The sequence below is a fragment of the Equus przewalskii genome, chromosome 26 (genome assembly GCF_037783145.1).
Source record: "Equus przewalskii isolate Varuska chromosome 26, EquPr2, whole genome shotgun sequence".
Taxonomy (NCBI): domain Eukaryota; kingdom Metazoa; phylum Chordata; class Mammalia; order Perissodactyla; family Equidae; genus Equus; species Equus przewalskii.
In genome coordinates, this window is record NC_091856.1 from 26,928,777 (window position 1) to 26,953,940 (window position 25,164).

General features: G+C 36.5%; 1 protein-coding gene across 5 annotated transcripts in view; it reads right to left on the minus strand.

Annotated features, from left to right (window-relative positions):
* Positions 1-7,509: 7,509 nt before the first annotated feature.
* The window catches only part of RC3H2 (ring finger and CCCH-type domains 2), a 45,593-nt gene continuing 27,938 nt past the window's right edge, over positions 7,510-25,164 (minus strand). The window contains exons 10-21 of one of the 5 annotated variants that reach the window (XM_008517916.2): positions 18,446-18,754; positions 14,596-14,810; positions 13,466-13,899; positions 12,700-12,870; positions 10,834-10,950; positions 10,269-10,482; positions 9,942-10,026; positions 9,385-9,466; positions 9,152-9,286; positions 8,783-8,890; positions 8,537-8,685; positions 7,510-7,893 (exon numbers count right to left, since the gene is read on the minus strand). In XM_008517916.2, coding sequence (XP_008516138.1) covers positions 7,698-7,893; positions 8,537-8,685; positions 8,783-8,890; positions 9,152-9,286; positions 9,385-9,466; positions 9,942-10,026; positions 10,269-10,482; positions 10,834-10,950; positions 12,700-12,870; positions 13,466-13,899; positions 14,596-14,810; positions 18,446-18,754 — 2,215 coding nt within the window. In that variant the 3' untranslated portion in view covers positions 7,510-7,697. Of the gene's footprint in view, positions 7,894-8,536; positions 8,686-8,782; positions 8,891-9,151; positions 9,287-9,384; positions 9,467-9,941; positions 10,027-10,268; positions 10,483-10,803; positions 10,951-12,699; positions 12,871-13,465; positions 13,900-14,595; positions 14,811-18,445; positions 18,755-25,164 lie in introns of all 5 variants that reach the window. The other 4 variants (XM_008517919.2, XM_008517915.2, XM_070596368.1 and 1 more) reach the window with 4 other exon arrangements.

A 25,164-nucleotide genomic window follows, 5' to 3' on the forward strand; every position in this document is an offset into this window, starting at 1 on the left:
TACTTACTTCGTCTGCCCCCCAACTATAATGTAAGTTTCATGAAGTTAGGGAACTAGTTCATTCCTGTATCCCTAATGCCTGAGACATAAATTCTCAAAAATATACTTGCTGAATGAGTCTCTGAAAAAACCACACAGGCCTGAACATTTGATGACAGGTGTCCTTTAGTGCACCTGGGCTAAGACAGGCCCCCAACCCATTTTCATTCATTATGGCAGTGATTCTCAAACTTTTCTGCACACTTGAAGCACCTGGGAAACTTCAAAAGTGCTGATGCCTTTGTCCCCCCCTCAGAGATTGTGATTTTATCAGCCTGGAGTGTGATCTGGGCTTTAGGGTTTTAAAAAGATCCCTAGGTGATTGCAAGGTGCAGGTAAGTTTGGAACCACCACACTATGGAGTTTTCAATTACAAAAAATCTGAATCTTTGTTAAAGTGCATGATAATTACTTCAGTAGGTATTAACTACAAAGGGAATAAAATCTTCCTGGAATTTCATTTCCGTCATTAAGTTTCTTCTCCTTTGCCTGGATCAGCTATCCATAGTTTTTCCCTCTTCTTCTGGATCTCAACAGTCACTCCAGGGCTTAAACAAGATTACATGTCTCATGGTGGCATGGCGGTTAAGTTTGCGCTCTCTGCTCTGGTGGCCCAGGGTTCATCAGTTCAGATCTTGGGCATGGACCGAGCACTGCTTATCAATCCATGCTATGGCAGGTGTCCCACGTATAAAGTAGAGAAAGATGGGCACGGATGTTAGCTCAGGGCCAGTCTTCCTCAGCAAAAAGAGGGTTGGCGGCAGATGTTAGCTCAGGGCTAATCTTGCTCAAAAAAAAAAAAAGATTACGTTTCACAAATATTGGTCTGTTGTCAGCAACAAGATCTGGGATTCTAGGGCAAATTTAATTCACTATAGTGTGTAGATGTCTACTACACTCCCTCTACAACAAATCTCGTAGTTGCTCTCTCCTACTTTTCAAATTCATCTCTTTTCCTGCATCCCTGCTTGGCCATGCTCTAAAGAGTTCTTACCTAGACTGTTGACCTGGCCTCCCTGCTGGTCTGTCTCCAAACTTCACCTCACACTACTGCCAAAGTGATCTTTCTAAAACCAGAAATTGTTCAGATCATCTAACTTCCAAGATTCCCTAATGGTCTCTTTAGTATGGTATTCAATGTCCTTCATAGAGATCCCTACATACCTCATCTAGCTGTGTGAACTTGGGCAAATTTTCAAAGGTCTCTGCCTTAGTTTTCTCATGTGTAAAATGGTGACAATAATGGTCCTAGATTATAATATACCTATAGCATTTAAAACTGTGTCTGGAGGGCCAGCCCGGTGGCGCAGCGGTTAAGGTTGCACGTTCCGCTTCGGTGGCCCGCGGTGTGCAGGTTCGGATCCCGGGTGGGGACATGGCACCACTTGGCAAGCCATGCTGTGGTAGGCATCCCACATATAAAGTGGAGGAAGATAGGCATGGACGTTAGCTCAGGGCCAGTCTTCCTCAACAAAAAGAGGAGAATTGACAGCAGTTAGATCAGGGCTTATCTTCCTCAAAACAAACAAACAACAACTGTGTCTGGAACATATTAAGTGCTCTAAGAGTTAGTTGAGCTATTCCTTAAACACTCCTTCCACTCTAATAGGTATGGCTAAAATAGGTTCCAACCACCACCATCACCACCTTTGGGAAGTAGAACAAGGACAGACTTCAATCAGAATTCTGACTCCACCACTTTCTAGTTACGAGGTCTTGAGGAAGTTACTTAACGTCTCAAATATAAAATAGGGACCATACTATCTACAGTGAAGGACTACTAAGATAGAGTGGGTTGTTGTGAAGGTAGAGTAGGTGCTCTGAGTGTTTTCTCTCTCATCTCTACTTGGGGAAATGCTATTCAGCCTGCAAAGTCTTGTCCAAGGTCCTTTCTCAAAGTAGTACTCCCTCTGGCTCGCCACCACTACCTCCCACCCCATAATCTCCCTTTCAGAGTCTCCATACACCGTACATTAGAACATAGCTCACTGAGCTGATTATTCTGATTTGTCTTTCCCATTTTCCACACTGTGAGCTTCTAGAGAAAGGGCTCATGTTTCACTGACCTTTAACCTTAATGACCTGTAAAGACAGGGGCTTAAAATACATCAGCTGAGTGAATGTGCAGACTACTCAAGGCCCAGTGAAAATGGTTTCTAGATCCACTTAGGCTATTCTCTGTTCATATTCTGAGGTTCCACAGAACTGTCTTCATACTTCGATAATACACTGCTTTGTATAGTTATTTATGTATTTGTCCTATTTTCTCCACTAGATTGTGAACTGCTAGTATTATCTATGTCTTCATCTCCCATATAAAGGTAGTCTATATTGAATGAATGAAGTGACTGATCAAATTGAGAAATATTTCATCCTCCCTGGTCTATTCATTTCTTTCAGATCCCTCCCAATGATGCATGCATGAGGCAGGTGATTTACTTAAATTTCAACTTAATGAGTATCCTGGTAGCTTAATTAAGCCAAAAAATATACCAAGGAAATCAAGATAACTAAAATGCACCATAAACTTAATATTGACACTAAACAAACAACTTTTAAGGTGGACAAATAATTTTATTTTGTGCATGCAAATACATGTCAAGTACTGCAAACTTTTTCCATCAATTTTCTCTCAAACACTGAAAATCATGATGCTCTATTCTGTGAACAGCCAAAGCTAATATCTCTTCACTTCAGTGCTACAGCAAAAACACACAGAATTCACTCTTTGCTATTCACTATCATCACAACCCTCATTGTTCCATCTCTGCCCTCCCCCCATATACAGGCCTTATTAGTCCTAGCCTTCCCCCATTTAATCCTATTCCTATAGCACAAAGGGAAACATTACAATTTGGAAATTCAAATTGAAATAAATGGAATAGAATTTATTCCCATATATATTCCCCATTTCATTGTACAGAATTATTTTAAATTATAGTTTTAAATAGAAGCTGAGTATATGCCTTAAAAATGAGCATTAAATCCATCTTAGAGATGGTGCCTGCTTTTTACATGATGGGTGTACACCATCTTTAATTTCATTTACATTTCAATCGAACAATAGATTTGCAAAGAAAATGTCTAATACAGACGTAAAAATATTCACACTAGAGCTTCACAATCGGTTGTACAATTGACAAACAGGCCTCTTTTCCCAAACTTTCCAGCTAAGCAAATTTATAAAATGTAATCAATGCAACAAGAAAAACATTTCTCTTTCACTTCCAGGGAAAAGAATATGCAATAAACAGTATAAATGCAGACAGCAGTTGCTGCAAGCTAACCACGATACTCCCAAGTGGCTGTACAGTGGATATGTGCAGTACAAATAAAAGCCACATGTGTTGTATCACAACTACAGTATAATTGTTTGCCCAGCTAAGAGAATGCATGCACATCCATGCCTTGGGTTATAAAGAGAGGCCTAATTCTTGACAGATTGATGGAATATATGCAAATGACCTTGGCTTTTGGCAGTACTAAGTGCAGCCAGTGTCTATGTTCCACTGGTTTGAGGACATTTTTAAAATTTTATTTAAAAAAAGAAAAAACCGCCAATTTTGGACTTGGGGGAATAACTGCTCTTGGAGTAGAAATAAGACTCCACTCAAATGTGGGGTGTTCTGATCAGTGGCCTTGACTCCTTGTATTCCCTTGCCAGCAAAGGGATACAAAGAAACCGCTAGTATAAAGGAGTAACTAGCAAATTTATTCAATTTATCCTGAAAATGGGATACTCCTTGAGCATGTTCATTTGTGTTCTGCTTGCAGAAGGGGTTCTTATGTAGAAGGAGTTACAGTAAGTGATCCCATCAACTCTCTTCATTCACTAAAACACAAGAAAAGTTCTTCCAGGAAACTAATACATACAAGTTGCAATGCAACTTTTCCCTTTAATGATTAGTTACCAATACTGGTGACAGTCTGCTCAGAAAACGGCTCAAATAAGCTAGGGAAGAAATATTCAGATTCAAGTTGAAATCACATGCTGAATCTGATCATTACAAATCTCACCCTTGTTAACAAGACAACATGGGCTTTAACATCTAAAATGCAAAAGCAAGCTAGATGATTTTTAAAACAATGTTTCCAAATGTTTAAATGATCCCATTTTAAACTCCTACAAATTGCTGTGCATCCTGTAATTTTCTCAAGGATATAAAGCATATAAAATTGGGATGTGCTTTATTTACTTAGCATCAACTTGAAATTTGAGTGAAGGTGACTAGATCCATACAAATGGAAAATTTCAGTTCTAGTATAGGAGATTTCTTTTATTATTCTCTTATGAGAGTAAATAGCTACTAGGAAAAAAATCAGTGCCACTGGCCCAATGAAGTACCTTCTCTTGAAAATTACAATGCACAACTTTCATGCATGACGCTGGTTTATCAGATGGTACTGAAAGTACGTCATGGCAGCAAAGGCAAGGAAATCTGCTTTGTTCAGGTACCAACTAGACAAAATACATACATAACTTCCTCAGAATTTATAAAATGAAATGAGACCACAAAAGAGAACTACTGATGCTACATTCACAGTATCTGAATGAGGCACATGGACTTCAGAATGGGATTTAGAAACTGAAAAACAAACCCACAAAAAGTGAAAAAAAATCACACAAAGAAACGAAAACTCACCATTTTCCCACTTTCCAGACCTCTGACTACTTTTTCCTAATTAGACCATAGGCAACATATGCAGTTTAGTTATTACCAATATTACAAACTTCCTCTCTTACTGCTTTATATCCTTTGGTTTCAAACGTAAGTACATCACAACATGTTGGTAAAAGGGTCAAATGACATGGAATGCTCCCAATTTTAATAAGTCACATCTTAGGTCTGATTTGTAATTTTTTCCTGTACGACATCAGTAGGTACCATTTTGAAGAAGGAACAGACAAACTGCTCTTTCTTCTAAAGTGGCAGAAAACCAATGTCTTTACTTCACATTAAATCCACCATGAGAAACAGAAGATGGACACTACATAAAGGATGCAATACAGAATAATCCCAATACAGAAACAATTCCTATGTTATTAGTGAGAAAAAGAGTAAGTTTTTAAGAACAGGGAATTATTGTTTTATGGGATCACCTGCTGCAAGACAAGCATTATTTTAATATAAATGTTCTGAGACATATCAATAAGGTTGGCAGGTATATACATACACTGATGCAAATGTAATTTCACTGGACAAGTAGGCAAACACCTAAGCAGTTTATCCCAACCCCCTCCAGCAGAGCACAACCAAGTTTCAAAATTTCAATTTTAAAATTAAAAAGATAAGGTTAAATACACAAGATCAATTTATGTAGTATATATTCACCCTCAGAACGTGCTGAAGATGTTTTGCGTAGTTCTGTTGCACAGAGGGTTCTTTCCCTGAGGGCACATAAGGAGCTCTCAAACTGTTAATAGGTCTCTATTTTGTAACAAAATAGCAATTTTAAAATCTTAAAAAAAAATACATTACCTTCAACATGGAAGATCTCACTATTTAAATATCCATGAAATAGACATACTGGTTTGCATATCCTTTTTGGAAATACAAACAGCAAATAAAGTACATTGGAAGCATTTCAAATGTAATAAGCGCATATTTATAGAAAGGTTCTGATATAAATTATATAACAATCATGTTCCTGTAATATCCTAGGCTAATTTATAATGTCAGAAATAAGTTAATGTAACATGGTTTAAAATTCTTGTTCCTATTCATTTCAGGTTACAGAGTGAAATAAATAAAATGTCTTTGTAGGGATAGGGAGCACTGGCCATGGCAAAAAGGTACAGTACCAACCGAAGGAAACTAAGTCAAGGCTACTGTGCTGTTATGCTAAAACAAACATCTTTATACATCTGAGTATTAAATAAATGTGTAAGATCTTCCATACTGACACCAGAATATCAAAACTACCCTTTTGTTTCTCAGGTATATTTACAACTTATCAGTCACCTTATGAGCATGTTCATTAAGACAGGTATCAAACACCAGTATTTACTCATTCTGATCAAGAAATTTCAGGGAAATGTCAACCCTCCCGCCCCTGGAAATGTGCACAAAACTTTTTATCAAAATCTTATCTGATACAATGCTGTGGTTTTGTAAAACAACTAAATAGCTCAGACGACCAATAACATGATCCTGTTTAAGCATCTTGCTAGCAGGAAAAGCCCTTACATACAGTACACCTGGTGAAAGATCAGCTTGGCTTAAAATATTCCAGTACAATTTTCAGAGTAAACAACTTCACAGAAGTTAATTAAAAAAATAATAATAAAAGTCAAACTAATCTTAAAGAAATGGGGGAAAAACAAAGAGACAAACTATACGTAAGATTATCAGGAAGGAATGCCCAGCTTTTGTTTTCAAATGTTGACTGAAATTTAGGTTTCTATAAAATACCTCCCACAAATCTGGGGCACAGCTGGTTGAACATACTGCAAACTTTCAGATGCCAAGTCAAAACACTTTTCAGTCACATTTTAGCAGGGCAGAAACTATTCGTGTTTTTAAGTATGAATACAGGTTAGCCACTGTTCTATTATTACATGGTTCAGTCTTATCAACCTAACAGTCAGAAAACAAGGAAAATTAAACCCCAACATGAAGTAACAATAAACAATATTTAACCAAGATAATGCAATGAACATCCAAATTAATTAGTTTAAATTAAAAACCCAGCAATACCATCTTGTTAGTCAGTGCAAACGCTACATACAGGGTTTTCTCAAGAAAGCTGAAAGCACCTGATTCTTTTGCCAAGTCATCAGATTCAATAATGTACAGGCTTAAATCTGCATTTTAAAAAACTGCCATTACATTAGTGCATAATTTATCAAAATTGTAAAAACGATTCTGCATAACTTAGGAGAATTTAATATCTAGTACATCAGCTGAAAGACTTAGGCACTTGGTTATATATTTAATTACTTACTTCAACAAGTAGCCTGTGTATAAATATTAACAAAGCAGAAACTACTCTTGAAAAAATGGAAAATTAAAAAAAATTTAAATGCTACAGATAAAAGCACTGCACCACACTCCTACATATAATGCAGTAAAGAAAGCTAGTATATAACCCTGTAAAATTCTATGATAAGAACGTCTAACTCCACTCTTCAAAGTAAAAAAAAAAAAAAAGAAAGAAAAAAAATCCATGCAAAGTTCCATGAAAAAGATAAATAAAGCAGCTGGAATGAGATGGAAATTTCTCTCAGTGAAACAAAAAAATAGAAATAAATAAGTTAATTAAGTCTACTTTCACTAGATGTATCATTGTAGGATCCTGCTAGTTTAATAACTGAGTTGTTAATTTTCTATAGAAGCCATTTAAAATAGGAAATGGCTCAGTTACTGCACCGGATTGCTACAAACTCATAAAAAGCTGCTTGAAGCTTAAGTTAAATGTCCAAATTCCAATCACTTCTGGAAAGTGAACGTGTTACCCTAGTAAAGTAAATTTTCTTTTTTTTTCATAATGCTAATGCAAGAGGGCTTGAAGTATCAAAGAGTCCACAGGAAATGGATGCCCCCAGTAATATCTTTTTTTTAAAAAAAATATACATTATATAATATATATTATATATATAAAAAGCTAGTGTAAATGCTTCCATGGTATGGTCACAAATTTGAAAGATGAACCTCCTTTCAGCTGTTAACCATCTTCCCATTTGCAACAGGTTTTAAAAAGTCGTTTTTATCTTCAGACATAACATGAGTTTTCAGAATGAGGTTGCCAACACTGACAGATGTGGTGATGGGGAGGCAACTTGCATTGCTAATGGACACTGGGAGTGGCTGGCTAAAGCAAGAAGTTACCGGCAGAATTGTTTTCTGCTCCTCCCTGAGAGAGAAAATAAATGACATTGAAGACAAATTAGCTTTAAGTGAAAACTTTTTAAGAGTAACCATACATGCTTCATAAAAGTTGTAAAGTTGTAACAAACTTTAAGAGCGCCTAGCAAAGGCATGTCTTAATCACTAAAAAGTATCAAAGGTCATTAAAAAAGTCCCATTTTCCAAAAATTATAATAAAAATTTAAAATACTAGTAATTTAAGGCCAATAATATCAAGTTCAAGATTAGACAATATGTTTGGGAGTAATTATACAAAATAACAATATTAAAGCCAAGAAAACCTTAACATGATTTTTAAAAAGGGAGACCCTTCATCTATGTTTTAAGTCTCCATTTTGTAGTCTAGAAGTTTGGCTACCAGATTGAAGAAGTATAAGCTGATGTTGAAGCAAAAAGACTAACTTTTATCCCAACAAAAAGCAAGTTTCAGGCTACTAAAAGGGATTACTTTGTTAGTTCAAATTTACCTCTTCTCTCCTAAAAATCCAGACTGACCAAATCATTGTCCTATTACATAAGGTCTTCCCTTAACAGGATAAAGCCCAAAATGAATTTAACACTGCATCTATTTCTCTTTAAGTATTCACGCCCTAGGCCCACTGGTTAGGAATTTTCTGTCTAACACTCACAGAATCACATGGTCTTCACCTAAACTCTGCCTCTTCTGCTCCAGTGGCTCCTTTTGGTGCTGTTGGACTGTATGCCCATTTTCCACTGCTGTTCCATTTAGCAACTGATCATTTTGAGAACTGATACCAAGCTGTATGTCCAGCATCTCCTATGAAAATAAAATGTTAATCCTTCAGTATGAAAGTATTTTATACTTTAATTTCCAATGGAATAAAGCCTCCTAAATATCTAATTGTGGTACTTACTTCAATTTGTTCACCTTGTCCATCAGGTTCATCAGTATCAAGGGCTGAAAGCTCTAACTCAATATCCCTATCAGGCTTAGTATCAGTTGCATCTTCTGTATAATCACTCTGAAATTAAGAAAAATACTGCTTTCATACCTGTGGAAACTTGGGCTTCCCTTTTAATTAAACTGGGAATCCCAATGATTGATGTAAAGAATTATTCAAGAAATCTGGGACCACAATTTTATTTCTACTTCAAGTTTTAAAAGCAATCATCCATCAGAAAAAGGCACACTAAAACGCATTAAATAATGGCATGAATCAACGCACAGCAGCAGCAAACAACAAATACATTAAGCATGAAGCTGAGCGGTCCAGTCTCTTTACCTCTCCATTTCTCAGTTCAATTTCCTTGCTCAGAAGATTTAAGGTAAGGTGACGGCCTTCATCCAGGGAATTCCATTTCTGTTGCATGGCCAGAGCATTGGCCTCCCTCTGAAGAAGCAAGGAGTTACTCTTAGCCTATAGGAAAAAAAAACAATTTAAGTTAGCTTCCAACCATAGCTTTCAACTGCAATTCTATTTTTTAAAAATTCAGAGCTAAGTGACACAGAGCCTACCTGCTGAAGTTCAATGCTCAAAAGGTCTCCAGTACTGGAATGCTTTCTATGACCAGATAAATCAGTAACGATGAATCTGTCCCTTTAAAGAGAAATACATTTACTGTAATAAAGGTGAAATAAATTAAGCAACTAAAGCAGTAATGACTACATACTACATATGTTCTATGTAACAGATCAACTCTGGAAGTTTTAGTCATCATTCCAAATGTAAAAGTAAAATTTTTTTCAGAAATTTATTTTAGAGCCAGCCTTGATGGCCTAGCAGTTAAAGTTTGGTGTGCTCCACTTCAGCGGCCCACGTTTGGTTCCTGGGCGTGGAACCATACCACTCATCTGTCAGTAGTCATGTGGTGGTGGCTCACATAGAAGAACTAGAAGAACTTATAACTAGAATATAGAACTATGTACTGGGGCTCTGGGGGAGAGGGGAGAAATTTATTTTATAGCTAAAATTAGTAAAGCACATTTCATGAATAATTGGGAGTAGAATCTGTACTCTGAGGATACTGTAAGTCTGAGAATAGAGAATCCTAAAGCATGAAGAGTAACATTACCGTTCAATATAGTGCGCTGATGATGTGGCCTCGTTACCATATGAACTCCACCTTGAATCAACAGCATTGACGTAAGGGACATAATCTATAGAAATGTAAAAAGAAACAAACAATGATCATAGAAGTGAAGTCAGTATATAGATATAAATGTATACTTTTAAAAAAGACCCATATTTTATCTAACTAGCCATGTTCTCTTGGCTAAACCATTTAATTCTGAGTTTACTGTGCTTATTAAATGGAGGGATATGTTCCATACTCACAAAGTGAGGATTATAAAGCACAGTGCTAGAACATATAAGGTGAGGTATTAGCTAAATGAATTACCTGATACACTGATGGGCTTAGTTGCACTTCCTTGGGAAGCAGTGGCCTGGACAGGATCCGTGGTATGGTAACCTGTACGGGAAGATCTGGAAATTGCACCCCATTTTGAGATGATAGGTCCATCACTAAAAGGAATTATCGGGTCTTCTTCTTTTGTCCTTCTCTGAGTTTCAAATAAATGTACTCTTCTCTTAACATCTCCACTGTCCAGGTCCTGCATAAACCAAAGATCAATAAAAGAACTATTGGCAATTACTTCAGCTAGTAATACAAGTACATGCTTTCAAAAGACATTAAGTTTCTGGTAAATATAACACTAGCTGTAGATCTCAATGATAATCCAACATCTATTTTTAAAATCACCAAACTATGCTCAAATAATTTAAACATTAAATGCAATTTATTTCAGACTTACCTAAATATGACTCTGCTGCTTACAGATGAGTTAAATAGCAACAATATGAAGATAAAAGCATTCAATCATTCTAAAACTTGAGTCAACATGCATGATATTCCTCCACCCCCCAAATCATACCATTAACACAGCATTTGAATTAGCAATTACATCTCTGGGCTCTGAATCGATGGCATTTATACAGGAGCCTATGGTGCCACAAGACCAGGGAGAATAATGGGAAAGATGATCTTCTTCAAATTTTGTACCACTCACACTCTCAGAGAACTGATTAAAAAAAAAAAAAGGCATAGCCAAATTAGTAAGAAACTTAAATTTACAAACTTGTAACTAATATAAAGTGACTATTCTAGAATATACAAGACTTCATAGTGAACAATTAAACCTTTGATAATATAAAACACTGTCATAAGTAACAAATAGTACTTATACTATTTGTATTTATATTATTTATTAATAAAAATAGAATGCCTTCTTTTTTTGCATTGTCCTTTAAGTGTGCATAAGAAAGCCCTGACTGATATCATCAAAACCATTCAACAAGTATTTACAACATGCCTCCGACATGGTATGAGGTGCTCAAAAAAAAAAAAAGTAAAAGAAAGCAGACACACACAAACACATACAGAGAGATCACAGTCCATGTCCTAAAGAAATTTATAATTTCTTGAGAAAAGAACAACATGTGTAAATAAGGGAAAATAACTGATAAACCATACAGTATTAAATAAAGAACAAAAAGAATTCAAAGAAGGCTCTGGAACTAGAAGGGGAAGTGAATAAATTTTAAAGGGATGGTGAGTAAGGATTACTATAGGGCCAGAATATTAAACTTGTAAGAATCAATAAATCTTGTTTACTAATTATACAGATAGGGAAACTCAAGGACAAAAAGGTTAAATTACTTATCTCAAGTCATATTACTAGCTAGTAGCAGATCCGAGTCTCAGCGAAATACTTATTTCCTAAGACATAGTATAAAAAAAGGTAAATATATTTTTCTATTAACTAAGTGGCAAGTCTATCACTCTGTTGTCAAAATGTTTAGCTGCTCTGAAGAAGTCTAAGTTTGATGAGACAAATTTGGATCTAGTTTAAAAATTTATTAGTTTGTTGAAATATTTATGGATGAAAAAATACGATGTCTAGGATTAACTAAAAATAATCCAGTAAGAAGAAGGGGAACCCATGAAAGGAGATCGACTGAGTTGACATTTGTGGAAGCTGGGTGATGGATAATGGGGTTTTTTATACTATTCTCTCCACTATTATATATGTTTAAAACTTTTCATAATAAAACAATTAAAAAAATTATTTTTATATTACAACCTCTAGGAATGAGGAATAAACCCAAAAAAACAATGGTTTGCTCTAAATATAAGAATACTGAAAACACCAGGGTACAGTGAAACGATCCTGGTACAAAAACTTGTTTAGTAATAAAAAGAACAATAATCAACAGTGATATAAACACCATGAGTAATAATACAGTAGGCATTTCTGCACCTCTTGTGAAGTAGGGAGGAAATGCCTCAGACAGACCAGGATTCAAATCCCAGCTACTTCCAGGCTGAATTTACTATTTGGGCAAATTACTTAACTTCTCTGAGTAGGATTCCTAACCTGCAAAATACAGGTAATACCTGCCCCCTAGGGTTTTTGTGAGAATTAAATAAAATAACATTATGTAAATGGCTAGTACAGTGCCTGGCACAAGTAAGTGCTCAATAAATGGTAGATATAAAATTCATTGTTAATAAAAGCCATAAAAATGATGAGAACTATATTGCTGGAAAAATTTTGAATTCTTAGTGGAAAAAGGACCATGACAATGGTCTTCAGAGTCTCAAATACCTAGCCATAGTGCTTACATACTTGATGTTTATTGAACTAAACTCAACTACACACCAAACCACTGCAAAATATCCAAAATAGCTAACCCTGATTTGAATGAGTGCTCTGAAGTCAGCTGTGTGAACTATTCCTGCAACATTAAGTGATTAAAACCTTTCTTACATCAGCGCGAAAGTCTACACTGAATAGAGGAGAAGGTGGTGTTGGTGACTGTGTTGCCACAGGAAGAGTTGAAGAGACAAGAGGTGCTTTCTGAGTGTGGTACTGTGCCCACTGCTCTGGCTTTCTTCTTATCTGCTCCTCGCAACTGGTCTTCAAATGACCACAAGGTTCCTAAGGGGGGATAAAAGAAACAATCTTAATCATGTAGGGAGCAGTAAATAAAATTAACTATGCTCTGTGGAAATAATGTAAACAGTTTATTATACTGTTGGGACCAAAAAAAAAAATACAGGAGAGAAGTCACCCTAGCCTATTCTCCACACACTTAAATGAAAGGGTTAATATTTAGTCAAGTGACGTTAAAAGTAAAATCTGAGCTCTCACTTTTCTGGTTTAGGAAAGTCACTTGTATATATGTGGGAATACTGAAAACAGGCCCTGTCCTTGTATTTTGAAGATTTCTTTTTACCTTCCCATCAATTTCCTATCCAAACATAACATTTATTGAGCATTAATATGCATCAGGTCCAGTTCTAAGAGCTTTGTTTTTTTCTGATTTAATCCTCACAACAGCCTTATGAGGTAGGTTCAACTATTATTTCCATCAAACAGATGAAAAAACTAATATAGAGAAGTCAAGTAACTTCCATAAGTCACACAATCAGTAAGTGGAGGAGCCAGTATAGATACCCAGGTGGTCTGATACCAGACACTGGGCTCCTAACCACTACAATACGGGAGCATTCCTATTTCCATTATTACTTACCCTTGGTAAAGGCACGGTTGTCCTTGGTTCACTTGGTGGCTGACAAGCCACTGAATAATACCCATCTAATGAGTTATATCTTTCTCGCAAAGATGTCTGATAGACAGACGAGTGCATCACATCCATTGGAGGTAAAGAATTGCTTCTAATAATGTCATCTCGTTGGTACATAGGTGGGCGCCAGATGCGCCTGCTGTCGTACACAGGAGCATACATTCCAGAAGGTACTGGAGGAACTGGTCCATACGGCTGCGGAGGAGGAGGTTGGTAAGGAGAAGAATTCATTCGATCTCGAGGGGAAAATGTACTGTAATGATCGGCATATGGCATGGAAGCAGGTGGGAGAGAGGACTCTGGAACATTATTGGACCTCACAAAGCGAGGAACACAGGGAGCCACGCCAGCTGGTACCGTTGGAGGTGGTGGGTAGTATCCTTGAAAATTGGAAAGAGGAATATGTAACATAATCTTAGTAAAATCCAACATTTTACAATGATTTAAGTTTAAAGCAGGCTTTAATGTGGAAAAATAAACTTTGAACCCCAGTTACCCCCTCTTTAGAAAGAATCTATATACTTTCAAGACACCACTATACGAAAATCATTAACGTTCATTGCTAATGTTAGACTGCTCCTTAAAAACAAATGACAGAGCTATTAACAGATGGCTAGTCAATCTCCTTCTAGGGAATCTATTGCCATAGGTTTTGGATTAAGAAATTAGTTGCACCATTGATTCTTAACCTTTTTGGGAGCAGAGATTAAAGACCTCTTTCAAAATCTACGTAAGTTGTGTGTTGTCTTTTCAAAATTATACGTAAGTATATATAAACCAAACATTTTGCATACTATTTCAGGGGATTCACAGAACTCCCTGAAGCTCATCCATGGACTCTGTATTTGATTCACAGGAATGAGAACCTTAAAACCATTGGTGCGTAGAATTATAGATTCTTAGGTCAGGAAGAAAGCTTAGGGGTCATGTAGTCCAAAGGATTAATTTTTTAATTAATAGATATAAATCTACTTCTATCTATAGATAGATATAAATGATTCACTTACTTATCTAATGGCAACAAATGTTTAACATTACAATTTCTTTTTTTCTTAGAATTGTCTAAAATTACTTACCTGTCTGTGGGTACTGTGGGACTTCAAAGGGTATCTGAGTCCTTGGATCTTGAAAATACTGAATGTTTTCAGAATGCTGAGGATATACCGGTACTCTAGTTATAAACGGGCTGGATTTTGGAGGCACAGAATTCAGCTCTGTTCCAACATTAGAGGGCCCAGCTGAGGTAGCCGCTACATTACTTACAGGAGTCTTGGGTGGAGAACCAATTTTACTGGAGAGAAAATTTAACGAAGGGCAAATGATAAATCACTGTCTTTGACTGATAAGTTTTCCTCATTTGGAATTTTTCATAAAATTAATAAGTGAAACCACTAATAGAAAACACTTCAGGCATTTCCACAGTGACAACAAGGCAATGAATTTCATTGCCATCTTAGTCTGCTAATTCACAGGATCATAGTAACAGGTCTCATATTCTGGTGAGGGCAAAAAGAAATGCAAACAAATTCCAGGCTCTAATGTGACCCATCAGTCCCTTTACACTCATTCTTTAAATAAAGATTTTTCCTACTGGGAGCTAAAAAAAAATCCTGTGCAGTTAAGTTCTCAACAGAAACAATATAGTCTACCAGTAGAATTCTTTGGGACAAAGAAGACAGATATGTAAAGGAAGAGTTGTTCTATTAAGAGTTAGATTAGCAGAAATGTAAACTCCTTGAGGAAAGGCCATTTTTGTCCATTTTGTTAACTGCTATACATCCAGGACCTAAAACGGTTCCTGGCACACAGGAGGCACTCAGTGAATATCTGTTGGATGAACGAAACACTAATGAAATGGTTACTCACTAAACTGATACAAAATACACAAACTTATCTTTTTTTTTTTATACACAAAGGATTTTCTTTGTTGAGTCACCAAGCAATCAGCTCCAGATGATCTCATCATGGCTTTCGCATGCCCTTTTAGGAAGTCAAACTTTGGCAGAGCTTAGGTATGTGGTGATTCAAGAAAATGATCTTGTTAATGATGCCAGAATTCAATATGTTGCATCCCAACTAGATTAGAGGGTTTTTCTCAAACTAGAGAAGCCCTTTTAAAGCTAGAGTATAAACAACAAGGAGTATGGGTTGCCTTTAAGTCTAGCAGATACTTATTTACTTCTATGTTTGTGTGTCAAAATGAGAAATTAACTAAGGAAGAGTGGGTAATAATAGTAGGTACAAACGCACTGGTTTAGAGTTTAAAGATATTTTAGGGCTTTGTTTATTCTCTAAAGTTAAATAAAGGCAACAAGGAAAATGATTAGGATTTCCTTACAACAATAATAACTAACATTTATCGACCACCTTCCAGGCACTATGCTAAGTGCTTTACGTAGATTATCTGGTCCTTCCATGTCAAAATGCTATATACTGTAAAATCTGGATAAGTACTTTGAAATGGCAAATTCTTAGACTTACCAGGAAAATGACATCAAAATCCATGAAAAGGTTCATAGCCTCATGAAATCACACAAGCTATCCCCAAAACTCAGACTTAAGGAAAAAACTAATTTTCAGTCACATTCTAGTCAGACAGCTAGATTATTATAGCTACGTCCTAGGTGACTTTCAGGATTCTAGGCTCTCCTTTGCAGCAGCCCTTCTCATACCTACAGGCTTTTGCCTGTGCTGCTTCCTCTACCAAGGCCCTTCCTTCCTAACTATCCATACTCTTGAAACTAGCTCAGGTATTATCACCTTACCTCTAAGAAGAAATCCAAAATAAGTCCCTATAGAATTATTCTTTTTTTGTGTGTTCCAATAACACCTGGAACACAACTCTATTACAGTACTTTTCAGAATGTATTATATGATATCTTTTGACATCTGTCTCCCAAACTACACTGGAAGACCCTTCCTTAGAGGCAAGGAGTATATCTAGTTTATTTTCATTAGCTACATTAATTGGCCTGGTGTTCGGCACACAGAATATACATAATTTTTTAATAAATAAATAAATGATTTATTTATTTAGATCTATTCATTTTTATAAGTTTTTTTTCCCTAGTTCATCATTTTTTTGAATGATATAATTTACCTTTTAAGGTGTACAATTCAATAATTTTTGGTATATTCACAAGGTTGTGCAACCATCACCACTATCTAATACTGAAAAGTTTTCATCATCTGAGAGAAATCTGTACTCATTAGTACTCACTCCTCATCCCTCTCTCCCCCTAGCCCCAGCCCCTAGCAAACACTAATCTTTCTGTCTCTATGGATTTGCCTACTCTGGGCATTCACATAAATGAAATTATACAATATGTGGCCTGTTTTATCTACCTTCTTCCACTTAGCATGTTTTCAAGATTCATCCATACGTTATATGTAAGAGTACTCCACTCCTTTTTTATGGCTGAAAAATATTCCATTCTCTGGATATAATACAGTTTTACAACATCACTTTTCCAAAACCCTTCAAAAGCTCATTTCTTAAACACACATAGCACAAGCTCTCCACAATCTGGTGCCAACCTATCTATCTAATCTCATTTAAACCAGTTCCTAACATAAACCTTCAGTTCTAGAAGGCTGATCTCCTCAATGTTCCATACAGTTATCAACAAACTTGATCCATGTTACACTTTCTTTTTCTGAAATTTCTTCCCATATTTCTCCCAGCAATATAAAATTTTCCTGTTCTTTAATACAACTCCAATATTGCTTCATTTATGTAAATGCTGTCTACACAACCATATTATCATAAGTTTCTTAAAGGTAGAGATATCTTACACATCTCAAATTATTTCCAAGAGTGCCAAGAACAGAACTCAGAATGAGTGCTCAAATAACATTTGCTAACTAGACATTGTTCTCTGTCATATCATTTCTAAAATCTTTCCCAGGGAAGATGGTAGGGATTTGCTAGTAAACAAATTCCCCTATCACGTGCTAACTGCAGAAATAAAGAATATAAACGCTTATCTATCCAATATTTTATTATATGAAATCACTAGTTTACTGTGTGCCTAGCATAAGGCTTTTTTTTCTAGAAGGCACAGGATACTGACAGACTATGGGTGACAAAATCTGAACATGCTTTAACTCAGATTTTAAGACCTTAAAAGAATACCAAAGAATGAGATTTCTGAGGTGGAAGTAACTTTTCAGATCATCCGAAAGTTTTAAAACTTTTTTCTTAAAGCACCAAAACCCTTTTGCCAAATTAAATCTTACGCTAAAACCCAACAACAACGGTAATAGTAATAACAACAACAGTAGATATTTACTGCGCGCTATGTGACAGGCATCGTCCAAAACACATTGCAGTATTAAATCTTTTAATCTTTACGACCAACATATGAAGTTGATGCTATTATTATACTAATTTTATGGATAAGTAAACTGAGCTAGACAGATTAAGTAACTGGCCTAAGATCAAACAGCTAGGAAACAGCCAGAATTTGAACCCTGAAGAGTCTGGCTCCAAAGATGCCCCCTTAACTACTACACATAGTTACAGAATAGATGTGGAACTGCTCTGAATGAAACAGGAGCTGGAGGCTCAAGCATCTCACCTGCTTAGGTTTCTACTTAGTTCTTTTCCGGCACCTCTATGAACTCAATCCTAAAGTTCAAGGAAATAAGGTGTGAAAAACCCCAATTCTGGTCCAACCTCTTCAGTTTACAGTTGAGGAAAACAAAACCCAGAGTTAAAGTGACTTTCCAAGGTCACAGAGCTATTCAATTACAGAGCCAGGACTAGGACTCAAATTTTTGGGTACTGAGTGCTTTTTCTACTATATGAAATGTTCTGCATAAAAATTCTGATTAACTGCTTTTCCTCAGGATAAATAAAAATACTCAGGTGTTTCTAAAAAGGCTAAATATAACCTGTATTAACCATTTTTACCTAATACTTACCTTTCAGTTACAGACTCTGCAGAAGGCCCAGCAGCATTCTGACCATTAGTGCCAACCTTCCCCACTTTCTTCACAGTCTCCAGAGCTCTTAATGTACTGTCAGTACTACGTGGGATTAGCTGGGAAACACTGTTTTCTGCATTTGAAATTCCGTTTGTACTTGGAACAATTTTCCCCGTTGTTTCAGTACTTCCTATGACAGAAATGACATTTCCGGCTGTGGTTGTGACAGTGTTGTTTACACCAACTTTATTTAGAAGAGGAAATGTTCTTACAGTTGCATTGATCTTTTTGTTCCTTAATCGATACCTGTTTCAAAAACAATCAACATATTGGTGAATATTTCACAAAATCTTACTCTGAAGGAAAAAAATGCAATGGGAAAAGATCATATATCCCATACACACACACACACACCTGTGTATGTAGGTACATAATTAATACAGCAAGCGAGGTACACATGTATTCAAAGAAGACTTTTGAGGGAGTAGGAAGAGACCCATTAAAAATTTGCATAATTAAAATATAAAGGACACTGTGTAAAAATGAAAGGAACCATACCAAATGTAGTTGAGAATGTAGGATGAAGAGAAAAGATACGCAAGAGTTGGAAGAACTCTCTGTGGTTACCAAATTGCTAAGGCAGTATATAATTTTAAAGAAATAAAAAAGAAACCAATCCTAATTCTTAAAAAAATATTACACCAAAATACAGAATTTAGTATTCTATTTTTCAGATTAGTTTATGCCTAAAGTAAAAAGTATTTGGATTAAAGATTTTTCCGATATTAAATTCTGGGTTTTATTTATGGTCAGAGAAAATACTCTAATATGTGAGGCAATTTGATCTTGGACTCCATTTAAGAAAATTAGTTTCCACCTGTATAACAAAAATTTATTATAATGTAGTCCTAGTCAATGTTCCCGCCATTATTTTAAAGTGGTGAACAATTATGTAACATGAATAGAAAGACAACTACAGACATTTGGAGTCATAATTACATTTGCCTAAATCAATCTGATATTAATGTTATACATAATCAAACATATGGTAATTAAACATAAATAGTGTAGGGATGAGCAATGCCTTCACAACAGTTTTCCTTTTAGCCCTTCAGTATCTATAAACAGCTTCATGATTCAATCTTTCTCTTCTCCCTCTCTCTCTCATACACTCATGTATACACACAGTGACAGAGGCAAGTGAAGTTCAATAAAAGACAAGTGTTCCCAGATCGGTCTGACTGAAGGTGGAGTGATAGAACACCAAGTTTAAAAAAAAAAAAGCAAAACAGAGCTTATGGCCAATTTAGATATGTCATCTTACAGATTCTGGGGAACCAACGATTACATCTTTAAGAAGGAGGGACATGAACAGACCTATATTTCAGAAAGGCAATTCTGTGGCATGCTCCTTGCTTTCATCCTCAAAGACAAATCTCAGATATCCTTAAGACTGCTCTGGCAGGCAAAAAATAAAGTTTTAATTCTGAGTTTCTTAAAAGGGAGGAGTTATGAGAAGTAAAACCTTAACCAAGGGAGGTAAAGTAAGTGAAAAGTAAGGATACATATTGGACTGCCAGCATCTAGGCAGCTAAAGAACTGGACTTAGAACCTGGACCTCACACTTGAAAAAGCCAATTACTTCCTATTCTTTTAAAATCGTCCACGAGCTCCCTCGAGTATTCACTCTCTGCCTTACCCAGCTTAGAATCCACCCTCTACCATTAATTCCTCCCTTGTAAATACCTTTAACTCCTTTGGCCCACTCCCCCCGTTGAAGTCATCTGGTAAAACTCCAATCCAATTCTTCGCTTATTCTCTTATTCTGTGCCTGCTCCCAAGTAGCTAAATGTTGCTGGAGAAAAATCATACAATCATGCTGTCTAGACTTCCTTCAAAATTAAAATCAATTATTTAAAATGGTCAAACAATACATCAATACACTTCTCTACTAAACTCACTTTCCCATCTCTAACATCCTTTGCCCCTCCACTCCACAGCCCCATCATAGCTGATCATGTTGCCTCCCACTTAACAGAGAAAACAGATGAAACTAGAGGAGAATTACTTATCTTTCCACCACCAATTCCACTAACCTTTCTGCATGTGTAACAAAACACTCCTCCTAAAATAAGGGATGAAAAGTTCCTATTCCTAACTCAGGCCAATCTTTCCACTTGGGTTCCAACGAAAGACAATCTCTCCACTTGTGCCGTAGGGCCCAAGTCTATTTGCGTTCTCAAAGACTTCACTCCCATAATTACCTTTTTTTCTCTAGTGCAACATCACTTCATTCGGGTGTCTGCTTAAATGTCATATCCTCTGAGATTGCTTCCCAGGCAATCTTATCCTAAAATATCTCCCGTTTCTCAATCATTCTTTATCCTTACCTTGTGTTATTTTTCTTCATAGCATCAATCAGTACCAGATACTATGTTTTCTATTTACCTGCTTTATGTTGATCTTCTCTACTTCACTGTAAGCCCCACAAGACCAAGGATTTTGCCTTTCTTACTCACCTGTCTATTTTTAACACATAATATAGTGCTTGGTGCATACTGGTGTCCCCAAAATATCTGTCGCATGAATATGGAGTAAGCCCCAAACTTCATACGGCCAAGAGAACTACTGATTTTCCACCCCAAAGCATTTCCCATCTCAGTAAAAGATAATACCTCAGTTAGGCAGGCCCCACACTTCAGAGTCATCCTTTGATTCTTTCTCTTTTCTTTACACCCCACATTCAATCTATTAGTCCCATCAGCTCTACTTCCAAATATATCCTAAATCTGACTGCTTTTCATCATTTCCATTACTATAATCCTGGGACCAAGCTACCAATCTCATGCCTAGACCACTGCAGCAGTTTAACTGGTCTCGATTCATGCAAACACTAGAGTGACATTTCTAAGACAAAATTAAAATCTCATCATTCCATTTGAATAAAACCCTACAAAGTCTTCCAGAGTAAAATTCAAACTCCTTGCCATGGTCCACCAACCCAGTATGACCTAGCCCTTATCTACCTATCCAACCTTGTCTTTTGTCATTCTTCTCATTCTCCATCTTCCAGACATACTGGTCTTCTTCCTAATTCCTGAACATGGCAAGGTTTCTTTATAGCATTTTATCAGTAACTGAAATTGTCTGTTTACATGTTTACTGTTCCTCTTTCCCCACTAGAAACACCTCAAATAGTACCAAGCACTTAACAATCATTCTTATAAATATTTGTTGAATTGGTTGATCCCAGGCTTTTGGCACTCTCCAGAACCTAACAACTCCTGGGAACAATATTCCAATATCCTACATCCTAAAATATATTCACATAAATATTTATTTCTTAGGGATGCTTTCTGGGCATTTACATTTTGTTTAGTTAGGGAGATATAGAGCAGAGAAAGCAGACGAGGTAAAATTAAGTTACTTAAGTTAAACGTTTGCTGAGGTCCTGGTGTATTATGTGAACTAAGACAATGGCTCTACCCTCAAAAGCTCAGAGTTGGGTAGCAACACGTATTTTTTTAACCAATAGGATAGTGACATCTCTCAGGTCCCTAATCTTTTGTATTACCCTGTTTTTTCTTCTTCTTCTTCTTTTTTTTAACAGCAATAGAGTGTGTGAAGCTGGCTGGAAATAAGAAATATGAACTGTAGATTATTTACTCTTTCAACAAAGATATACTGAGTTTATATATCACATACTTGCTAGGTGCAGGAAATATAAATACGAATAACCTATAGAATAAATAAGTCCAGTGAAAATACACTCATAATAAATAAATAATGGCAATACAGTAAGAGAAGTGGTAGTTATAAATTTGCCCTGTGAAGAGTACAATGGCAGTATAGTGAAGGAAGCAACTAACACTACCTGGGGAAGTCCTTAGAAGGAAGATAATATCTGATTATGATTAGGAATAAGAGCTCTCCAAACAGAGAAGACAGAGAAATATATATGACACAGAGTGAACAACATGTGCAAGGGAAATAAGAATGAAAGAATTCGTATAGTAGTAACCAGTGATTAACTGAATGTACCTTAAAAAAAATATATATAAAGAATGCAAAAGGTGGAGTAAGGCTGGAAAGCTAGATTGGGACCAGATCCTTTGATGTACTGAGGAATTAAGAATTTAAAGCAGAAAATGGACGTGATTAGACACTTATTTGCAAAAGAAAATCTTGGTAGCATAGCTTGAGACACAGGGAAATGCAAGGTTAACAGCCACTGTAGCATCAAAATGGATAAATTGGGTAAACAAATGTGAAACACTAAAAATGGTACCTGCACAAAATGTGACCAATTAATTTGTCTATTTTTATTATTCCTCTTCCTCCTCCTCCCCTTCTTTCTCTTAAAAGTTCAGGCAAGAGATAATGAAGTTCTGAAGTAGGTAGTGGGGAATGGAGAACAGGAAGGTAACTTGAAGATATAAGAAGATAAATGGATTTTAATTTGGGGCACTAGTTGTGGGTGGAATAGTAATGAAATCACACAGTTTCTTCCCTGACTTTTTAAAGTCTAAGTGCTCCCAAGCAAGGTCCCCAAAAAAGCTTTATTTTAGCTAAAAAGCTCTATTTCAGGTATAGACAAGCTCAATACATCTCCTAGAGTCTCAGAAATCATCTTGATGTAAAACTCTGTAGACAGAGCTGCCTTGACTGGGTACAAACAATATAATTTTTTCTTAGGACTCCTGCAGCCTCTCTAGGCTTCCAGCAGGTGGAAAAACTGAGAAGAGAAGCATGTTTCTGCTCTTCTTTTTAATGCACACAAATGTATCTTCACTCCATCACACTGGTGCTGCTGTAGAGCTGATCATGTGCATGCCCCACTGCTAGCCACTGAAAACAGGAGACAACAATAGACAAGACAGATAGAGTCCATGGAGCTTACACTTCATTAAGGTGGACAAACATTCAATAGATTGGGTCAGGAAACTACTGCCCTTGGGCAAAAGTTGCCTTCTTTTGTAAATAAAGTTTACAGCCATGCCTATTTTATGCATTGTCTATGGTAGCTTTTTTGCTACAATGGCAGAATTGAGTAGTTGCAACAGAGATCACTGTATGGTCTACCAAGCTTAAAAAATATCTGGACCTTTACAGAAAAGTCTGTCAACCCTTAAAACAGACCATAAATTAATGATAACTTTGATAAGCATGATAAAGAAGAACCTGGTTTAATATGAAATATTGGGAGGATCCCCCTGAAAAAGTGAAGAATGAGCTAGACAAAAGAAAAGCTCCACAGGTAAGGCTAAAAGGAAGAGGATTACATAAAAGACCTGAAGTGGGAAGATGCTTGGTGCATTCTGGGCACTGACAGAAGGTCAGTGTGGCTTGAGCATAGAACACAATTAGGGAGTGCTGTGACATGAGATCAGAAAGACAGGCACAGACTAGATAATGCAGGGTCTTAAAGACCACAAATCTAGATGCTATATCTTTATCTACAGGGTAATGTGAAACTAATAACTAAGCTTCTCATTATCTGCAATAAGCCTTTTGTGCAACGTTCTCCCTGTTTTAATGAGGAATAATGGGATTGGGAGTGGGCAACAGCAGCTATTAGAAGACTAGTTAGGAGGCAACTGTGGATCAAGAAAAGGGATGATAGCTTGGACTCTAAGGATGGAAAGAAGGAGAAAGAGTTGAGAAACATATAGGAAACTTAACTGACAGAACCTGGTGACTAAGACAAGCAGGCGAAAGAAAGCTGACAAAGATGATTCCTATAATATGGCATGTATAACTGGCTCAACAGGGTACACTGGAAGAGAGCAGAATGGAAGGTAGAAGAGGAGGATGCAGGGGAGGAGAAAATTAGCCCAAGCTGAGTTTAAAATGTCTAAAAACAAAAGGGAGATGTCCATTAAGAGTTGATATACAGGCTAGTTGTTCCAGTAGAAAGGCTGGGATAGATTTTTTGGTGAGATTTCAATGATGAATAATTTGGTTAAAAAACACAACAAAAATTTAGAGAATACATAATATAGCTTATACCCATTTACTTTTATGTCTCGGGCAAATGAATATAGAGAAAGGGATGACTTACAGGAGAGGAGAAAGACAAAAGAAGACACAGAAAAATGAATGTTAAAAAGATCAAAAGCCTTAAAAAGAAAATCTATCTGCTTTACCATTCTACCTGGGACTTTATCTTCAATGGAACCTGAGCAAATAAGATAGCACATAGGGATATTTTCACTCTGCACAGGTGCTCAGCAGAAACACGGATTCCAGCTACTCAATGGTCTAAGATATGACCTTTGAATAAGGTTATAAATTACTTATTATGTCTGCTTTTTAAGGATTGGCCCTGTGCTAACATCTGTTGCCAATCTTCCTTTTTTTTCTTCTTCTCCCCAAAGTCCCCCAGTACATAGTTGTATACTCTGGTTGCAGGTCTCTCTAGTTCTGCTATGTGGGATCTGCCTCAGCATGGCCTGATGAGCAGTGCTAGGTCTGCGCCCAGGATCCAAACCAGCGAAACCCCTGGGCCATGGAAGCAGAGCTTGCTAACAAAATCACTGGGCTACAGGCCGGCCCTTCACTTATGTTAATCTTGCTCCCAGAAGCAATAAGGTATAGTTGCAAAAGAAAACGTTATTTTGCAATCTAAAGAACTCTACAATGTGAACTTAATTGTGCCTTTGTATCTAACACTTTCTTAATGACCAAAAAGTAAACCCATATGTAAGTGAATTCTC